Source organism: Gavialis gangeticus, unplaced genomic scaffold (genome assembly GCF_001723915.1).
Source record: "Gavialis gangeticus isolate Ggan-Ray unplaced genomic scaffold, GavGan_comp1, whole genome shotgun sequence".
Classification (NCBI taxonomy): domain Eukaryota; kingdom Metazoa; phylum Chordata; order Crocodylia; family Gavialidae; genus Gavialis; species Gavialis gangeticus.
In genome coordinates this window covers 11,201,649-11,210,967 of record NW_017729008.1, presented here as the reverse complement: position 1 = coordinate 11,210,967, position 9,319 = coordinate 11,201,649, and the positions used below count along the sequence as shown (strand labels likewise).

Genomic DNA, 9,319 nt, shown 5'->3' with positions numbered 1-9,319 from the left:
TAGAGTTTGATTGAAATGGGTGGGATGACTCGTATCACAAAGAGCTGTTATTTCAGGCTGTCTGCATGCTCAGGAAGACAACCCTCTGTTAGTTGTTTTTTTTTCTTCACACGGTCAAGGCTCTCCTTTTATAACAAAGGCTAGAAAACAGTTTTTGAAATGAAAGATTGTATACATTAGGACAGTTCTGAAGCAAAAGTGTGGCTGTTGCCCTAAATACTCTGGCAATGTTTTATTATGTAATGAGAACTGTGTATTGGCTCTCCTGTGTTACTTTTACCATTCAAGTCAGAGGACCCACTGAGAGCCCCCTAACAGGACATGGCAAGGCACAGTGGAAAGATGGACAGTGACATAGAGAAGGAAAGACTGAAGAGCCAGGAGTGAGGGGAAGAGGGTAAGGGACATAGGGAGAAGAGAAGGGAGAAGACAGAGATGTGTCTTGATTCTATAGTTTCATATAACAGATTTTCACAGCTTCTACCACCAGTTTAGCTGAAACAGTAGTAATGCTGGTGAGAATGGATGTTCTCCCAACAATATGACATTGAAGCAGAAACGAGAAAAAGGAAGGAAGAAAGAAACACCCTATATATAAACACAAGTATATGATGAGACAGGAAAAGAACAGAAAAGTGGCTTTGAAATGATAAATATTATCTCAAATTGCACTCAGAAGGGAATAAGGAACTACTGTAATGTACACAGTGCCCTGCTATATTTAGCAGGCACGTTGCTGCATTTTCATGCATTTAAAATACTTTGCAGCTGTAATGATTCTTAAAAGCTGGCAACCCAATGTGCCTTTTAGAAAAAGCATTTTATTGTATATTTATACAGCATTTTATTGTATATTTAACTGAATAGTTTTATAAAAGCAAGTCAGCTTTATCCTTTCAGATTGCTATACAATATATAAAGGTCATGTTGGACGTAAAGGGTTTGACATTTGTCATATGTTGTTTGGCTGTCCTACCTACTATATCTTTCTGTAGGTATTTAGCTAAAAAGATATTAGCTACTTAGATTTGGATTGTAGCAAAGTTCTATATTAAACACATTAATAGAAAACATGAAACAATAAGTTTTGTTAAAATATTTCTGATACTCTGAGAACACCAAGGAAATAAAAAGTACATTAATTAGCTATTGTTCTTTGTGTCTTAACAGTGAGGGTGGGATTAACTTTCAGTTTACTGCATTTTCACAAATCTATCATTTGGCAAAAAAATAATAGTACACTTTGTTTACAAGTATCTAAAAATATATTAATTTTACAACATTTAATATTCTGTCTATGCAGTATGGCACTCTGATGATTAGAAAGAACCTCCCTAGTCATTGTATGACTCAAACAGAAGGGCACATCTAGTGCATCCTTGATCACTACAGTGCTTTAATGGTACCAGTGGAGAAGGACTATCTCTTTCCTAACTACTGTTGTGTAGCACAGCGTCCGTCCATCCCGTTTTGCAGCCATCCATTTGCCAATACTGACTGACTGCCCATACATTCCTAATACCATGTTTGCATCATAGCTGAACTCAGGTGTGCCTGTCTTATGCAACAGCTATTCCATTTATGTGCTGTAGAAAACAATAAAGGATATTCCTGACAAGCCTGAAGGTTCTAAAATACTGCATTTTCTTGCATACCATATGTTCCCAAATAAGACACATACCTTATGCTTGAGAAAGTAGAATGAAGAAAAAAGATTTTTCCCGAGTTAGGGCTACATAAAGCTGAACTGAGCATAACCTTCAGTTTGCTCACCCTCTCTTTACTGTTCAGGCAGAAGTTAGAGATTTTTTTTTAACCTTTTCATGTTTAAACTATCAGCATCTCTTGGCTGCTCAGCCAAAAGCTGAAATTGTAGCTGCTGCTGCTGCAGACTGGACTCCATGGGCAGATCTAGAATTTTGGAAAGAGTGTAAAACATTCTACACAGCTATGAAGTAGGAGGAGAAAGGCCAGAAATAACTAACAGATTGTAAAATTGATGAACAAAGGATAGATTAATTAGTGGGACATGAAAACCATTAAAAATGGAGTGAATTGGAAGAATCAGATTGACTATAATGACCCATGAAGTCAGTTGGCTCCCTCAATAGTGCCTGAATAGAAGTGCCACTTCTGCTTCTAAATAGCTGATTTTAAAATTTGGGTGCACCAGGAATCAAAGGAGAGTGTGACTGTACCACCCCCTGCCCTGCCTGATCTGCCCTAGCTGGACTGTACCCTTCCCTCCATGCAGCTGCTGGAGGGAAGAAAAAGCAGCAGCCGCCATCTTCTGGCATTCCTATGCTTCTATTTTGGGCAGAATGTCTGTTTCCCTGCTTACATCACACACCCCAAGTTTGGGAGACTAATATTTGGAAAAAAGGTGCACGTGGCATGTGAATAACTGTGGTAGAAAAAGCTTTTTAATGCTATGAACAGTATTAGAGTGCAAATGTACTTGTGCTTGTACTTTTACTCACTCCCCCAGAAGCAGGAAAAAGTGTGAAAGAAACACAATTTTGATACAATGCTAACTTGGTTAAAAGAGATAAATGATCATGGCTATTTCTGATGCATTGTACAGTTACATAATCTTATCTGTGTTGTTTTAACCTCAATGCATAAAACATATTTCATATAAGCATTTTTCAAGTTAGCTTTTAAGTTTTGATCTAAGTTTACTAAAGATTGATCTAAAGTTACAAAAAAATATAAATTGCCAATATGAATAGAAGATGATGGGGAAAATGTGCATGAGTGTTGTGAGAATGAATCATAGCCCTTTAGAATTAACTACTGTGCCAAAAAGATAGTTTGGTATTCTATACTGTGGCCATTAATGCAAGATGCTGAAGCAGGATTGGGATAGTGCCCACACCTGATAAAAATAAATGGACTTGGTAGCTAATGCTATGATTTGATTTCTTGAAAGCATCTATAAGTCAAACTCATTTCCAACTTATCTTAAAGCTAAAAGTCACTTATTAGACATCATCATTCACATTATATATGCATCTTGACCTTTGAACTGCTCCTCTCTCCACTATGTTTAATGCTATTAGGCGTGGGTGAGTTCTTCCTGTGCCTGCACATTGCTATTGGATTAACTTGTTATAATTAAAATATCAGTCATACCCATCAAGCCATTTCTGAGAGACCTATCATCTGATAACATTTCTAGAAAGAAGATGTATTTAATAAACTCTTATTAGTATAGACAAAACCCAGAGGTCAGCAATGAGCTTACTTCCAGGAACCTTACAGGAATTACGGCAGGTGGACAGTAGTAAAGTTCTAACAGGAACTCAAATATATGCACTTCACATGAGATCTAGCTCCAACATAAGAGTGATCCTTTCATGTTCTGCTCTGTGATTCTCCAGCGACTCTGCTTGTTCGCCATTCCATTGTGGCTATCGTATTCAACTTCAGAGGGGCAAAACCCTTAATGGGAGGAAGTGTGTCATTGTAACTAATGAATTTCTCCAGAGACTGTTTTTCAACCATTTTGGAGAGAATTGGCATGCCTTAGTTGAGATAACACATTACAGCAGTGTAACATGCAAGCAAACCAGTGTTTTGGCTCACCACCTGGATTGCTTCCACCTGCTGCCTGACCTCTTTGTATTTACATTTATCTAACAACGTTTGCTATCTTGAAAAGATGTGAATCCTCCTGCTTGACACAAAATATGTCTTTATTTGACATTCCAGATGAGCTGTCAACTGGCAGGTGGTCTCTGGTAGTCTATCAAAGTTGTTCCTGGATTGGGTTATTTGCTCATTTCTTAGACTTCTTCTATCACGGCTTTTGAAAAAATATATGCAAGTTTCAGCAGCTATTCAGTCCTACAAAACCTTGATTATAGGACAACAGGTGTGCTCAGCTGAGTCTACTGTTATATAAGCTGTCTGAAGCAATTTCTGATTTTCTGCTGGGTGGTCAACCAGCTTTCTTTTGATGAACAAAATGGTTGTCTTGCAGATTAGATTCCAGCTTCTTCAAATAGTTTTCAGGCTTTTGGAAATTTGGCTCAATGTAAATAGTTAAGCATAGTTAAAATAAATGACAGCATCACTGCAACCAATCTAAACTTGTTTCACAAGTACAGGATCAGCAAGTACTCTTCAAAGATGACATGGGAAGAGTTTGGGGGTTTTATTAATTAACTTTGAGCCGTTTATATTGCTGCTATGAAAGTGACCTGAAATGATGTTGGGTTTGATTTGCTTTCATGTTTCAATCTTTTCTTCATCATGTTTGCTGGTGGGCTTCTTGGGGGTCTTATAAGAGCTGTACTGTAAGTTCTCACTTTAGCATTTACCTAATTCCCAAAAGCTAGCTCCCTCTTTAGAGAAATGAGATCAAGTCACTGCCTTTTAGGGGTGTGCAAAGCGGACAGTATTCAATTCTGATTCAGCCTGATTCGGGGGACAGTGATTCGATTCGCTGATTCAGATCATTGTCCCGATTCAATTCAGCCGAATCTGAAGATTCGATTCTGATTTGGAGAACCAATGATTGTCACAGACACAGCTTTATATGTTTTTTCTACATGCCTCGAGGTACCAGGCATGGCTAATGAACACTGAGATGGTAAGTACTTCTGGTCCACTTCTGGGTCCACCGCCAAGCGTGCAGGAGGCTCCCCTCCCCCATGCACTCCCATGGAACGCTCCATCTGTCCCACCATCTCAGCATTCACAAGCCGCGTCTGGTACCTTGAGATATGCAGGAAAAACATACAGCTGTGTCTATGGCCGAATCGTCGAATCTTTCCTAATCAAATTGGAGGCTTCTGATTTGATTCGGAGAGATTAATGAGTCTCCTGATTCAATTTGGATTCAGAGATTTGGCCGTTGAATCAGGCCAAATCTCTTCTGAATCAAATCAGTGACTGAAGCTTCACGCAGCCCTACTGCCTGTAACTCCACCATGCAGTAACAAATATATCCGTTTCAGTACAGGCCTCTCCCTAAACCTCCAGCTACTTCTCTACACCCCACAGCGGTGCTTGCACACATTGCTTTGTGAAATGCTGCTTTAATTTACAGGATGAAGATTTTCAACCTTGAAAAACCCAATCGTCATCATGTTCATTAGCAATGAAAAATACATTTTAACAAAAATCCCCTGGGCTTTCATACAGTATAAATTGGAATCTTTTTTTCCGTCTCTGCTCAGCATTCTTCTGTTTGCTTTCTCCTGTAATATGTTCTCCTTAGCTTTTCTGTTGCAATAGAGGTTTTCAAGGTTAACCAAAGAAAAAGAAAGAAAAGAGGACAAGCTCCTTTTCAGTGTTTTAATTTTTTTTCTTTGAAAATTATCTTTAAAGCTGTTTCTGCTTATACTCCCTTTGGCTCTTAGCACCCTGGAAGGACTATTCAGATTATTGTTTTGCATCAGTGGAATATGCATCACACCAAATACTAAAAATTGTCTAAGAACATGCATATGTTCTTGTGGAATGAAAAAGTGTTTTACCTTTACCTCATCCCCAGGAGGAAACTAGAAACGTAGGTGTTGTATGGTAGAGTGCAACTGATGGTCTAGATTCTCAAGGCTGTTCTGTTCAATTTTTTTGGAGTTCAGGAAGCAAAAAATGGCCAATGACAGGTGTCCTTCGTGCAAAGGAATTCTCCACTGGTAATAAAGCTGATAGAAGCAGTTCCTCATATAGGGATATGTTGTGTTCATCTTTTGCGGGCAAAGACAACCGCATCCAGCGGTGGGGAGGAAGAAGAGAGAAAAGAAATGGGAGAGAGAAAAGGAGAAAAAAAGGAGAAGAGAGAGAGAAGAAAGAGAAGAGGGGGGCGGAGGCTAGGTTGTGTGGGTATGTAGGTGACTTATAAGCCCGATTTTTGTCTTAAACAATCTGCTGCAACAGGAGCAGGAAAGCGATGAGGACTGGGTACGGGAGGTTTTCATTTTCCTAGCCATGCATTTTTTCATTGCTTTTGCCATGAGTTGCTGTTCGAAGGCCAGTGCTCCATTCTGGATTGATAACCAGAACCATATTGATAGGGATATACTGTGAAAATAAAACAGTATATTTGGACCAAGGTGTAGCAGTGTTGCAGTACACAGTTCTCAACAGCATTAAAAGAATTTAACTGTTTTAGTTAATCCCGGAGGTGAACACTGTTTGGGAACTGGAAGTGGCCCCCTGGTTTTCACCCTTTTCATACTAACCAGAGCTTTAGCAACAAGGAAGTTGACCCATTGGTATGAAAAGGACATAGTAATGGCTAAAAGATGCCACACTGCAGTCACTTCCAGAATGTGGACAATACTGAAAAAATATCCTCCCAAGTAGTGTCTGTAAATGTAAGATTTATAGGGTACAATAGAGCAATGAACTCACTGCTTCTAGTTTTGTAATTGGGCAATGATTACTGATCAATAAGGGCTTTTTATTTTTACTGTCATTCATATATTTAGGTAATATACAGAAAATATTTGTGTGATTGTTTTTAAATGAAGTGGTAAATGGAAAAAAGTTAGCAGTTTATAGTTAAAATTTTGACATGGTAATTAAATGTGTTACCATGAAACACAATATACGCTAGTCATATGTTATCTTATTTCAATATCTCCTTTTGGCTTATGTCCAATGCTAGACAGCATGCATTGTCAATATTATATAGTAATGTCTTTCAGAATAGTCAGGAAGGGAAGAGAAATTAATATATAAATCTAATAAATACATAATGCTGCTATTAGACAATAAACATTCAATGGCTTCCTATAAGAAATTACATAGACCAGCTTAATTGCTTTACTTGTAGTACCTCTTCAGTGAAAGAAGATATCGTTACCTGCTTGAGGCAGCCATGGCTTAACAAGTTTGGAGTCATTTCTACTATCTGCTACATTTTTACAAGTAAAAAAACTATGCAATATGCAGTAGATTTATTATTCATTCTTGAAAGTTATGAATCTGAAGATTTTTTTTATATACAAATCTCATATGTCATGCAACTTGTTTGATATGTGCACATGGCATATCTATCATGCCACATGCATACATATTATATATATATATATATATATCTTTTTATTTTGTAGTTTGTGCCATTCCGGGATTATGTCGACAGAAGTGGAAACCACGTATTAAGTATGGCCAGACTTGCTAAAGATGTCTTAGCTGAGGTCCCAGACCAGTTTCTCTCCTACATGAGGGTCAGAGGAATCAAGCCGTCACCTGCACCACCTCCATATACACCCCCTATTCACATGTTACAGACTCAAATATGACTGCTCCAAATACTCAACATTTATTACAAACCATGTAGAGCTGTTGAGTCAGAGTTTCAGTCTTGGTGCACTTCAAGCAACCAGTGAATTATTACTATTGTCTCTGGATGCAGTAGTAGCTTGTGATGGGTTCCTGGAGCAAAAGAAATTTTCTTCATATACCAAAATACTCAATATGGTTGCATGAGCAACTGAAAAGCTTTTAAATGCTAGGATCAAAATGTTGATGTTCTTTCTGAGTCTTATTTTTTTCTGACAGAAAAGATACTTTTTCATTTATTCGTTCGGGGAAAGCACAAGTCAGTTTCAACTCAGAAGATATTGTCCTCCCTGACTACTGTGTGTTTATAACTGGAATGCAATTCCTCTGTATCAATGTTTACATGTTACTACTTTTTAAATTTCAGTACTTTTATAATTCTTCTTAAGAATAAAAGTTTGGAATATTGAATCATTGTCTTCTAGCCTGCAATAGCTATAGCCACAAGGGAAGCAATATCTCTTTGAATGATTATCCAAACAAATACAAGAGAATATCTGTGAAAAGGACAGATTACATGCATGCTTTCTCAGTAATTGAATGGCCTTTCTTTTTAGTGTTGAGTAATCAATTCATTTATCACAATTTAAAACAGCATTTGAAAATAAGTTCTCAAGATATGACTATTGAAATTGTATTTGACTTACCAGTAATGCCAAACCTCAAGAAGAGGCATATGTATTTTTCAGAGATGCTCTAATTTATAAATTTACGTAAGTTTACATTTTATAAACTGGTAATGATAACATGCGTAAAAAATGAGAACTATTACATACTATAATTAAAGAAAATTACCTCAAGTCAAACATTTTCAAGTCCCATAGTTGGCTGACTTAAGTTTATTAGGATCATATCATATTATATTTAAGAGCATTAGCACTTTTGTATCATATAGATCTTTTCAAGTGATTACACCAGAAATTTTATAATTAACCATTTTAAAGCTATTTAAAATGCATCGGTGTCACCATTGTGTAGATTACCCATTCAAAGGGATGCTGGCTCTTAATGCTAAGTCCACTGATGTCAACTAATCACACTGCCATTCTGGGTAATCAGTTATAATACTTCATGAATTAACTAGTTTCAAAATGGCATGGCCATGTTGCTTTGTGCACAACAACTTTGTGTACTGGACTACCCAAATATTTTATTATATGCTTGTTCATATCTAATTATAAAATGTTTTTGCATGTACAGTTTTTACAGAAAATACACAGTTTGAGTTTGTGTCAGACATGTTTTATTTAGAACAAATGGCCTTAAATCTCACAGAATTCTTGGAAATGATTGTGAATTGCCTTCAAACACTGTTAAACTGAAAAAAAGTTTTATTTTTTGTGTCAGTATGGTAACTGCCTTGTAATGTAACTTTTTTCTTTGCATATAACCAGTTTACTACCTTGTTCATTACTATTCTATGTTGTACTGTACAGTATCAAATTAAGGTGCATTTTTTTAAGCATGCAAAGAGGTTTTTTTGCTGGAAAACATATCTGCAGTATCAATGGCATATAACTGTAAATGCAGAATCTTCCATTTTTAAATGTATTAAAACTCCTTAAAATGAATATCTCATGTTGGAAATTACTTTTTCCAGATAACTATTCTGTTACGATAAAGGACTTTTTGGTAAGAAGAAATATTGTTTTAATTTTATTTCAGAATTGTTTTTTACATAAATATGAAGTTTACTTTTCTCACCAAAATGTGTGTGTGTTTTAGTGGATTTGTGTTGTGCAAACAGAATTTGATACCTGGTAACTGCTAGTATTAATGACAGTGCTTCTTAAAAATGAGATTCAGTCTATTGAGTTTTCCCATCTGTGTTCTGATTTTAAAATGTTCAAAACTTCCATAAGCACTTGAAAAAACAATTAAAACAATATTTTAATAATGGTATATCTGAAGTGCTCTATGACAGTCAGATCTCTAGGGTTGCATTTGTACCAGAGCAATGCTTCTTTCAGTCTGCAGACCAAGCCACTACTTCCCATTCTTTTGTTCCCTGTTCCTATAG

The 9,319-nt window shown here is 36.7% G+C and overlaps 1 protein-coding gene across 1 annotated transcript in view; it reads left to right on the top strand.

Annotated features, from left to right (window-relative positions):
• CPNE8 (copine 8) overlaps positions 1-8,870 on the top strand; it is a 181,983-nt gene extending 173,113 nt beyond the window's left edge. Inside the window, exon 18 of the mRNA XM_019509385.1 lies at positions 7,071-8,870. Coding sequence (XP_019364930.1) covers positions 7,071-7,259 — 189 coding nt within the window. The 3' untranslated portion in view covers positions 7,260-8,870. The remainder of the gene's footprint in view (positions 1-7,070) is intronic.
• Positions 8,871-9,319: the final 449 nt, after the last annotated feature.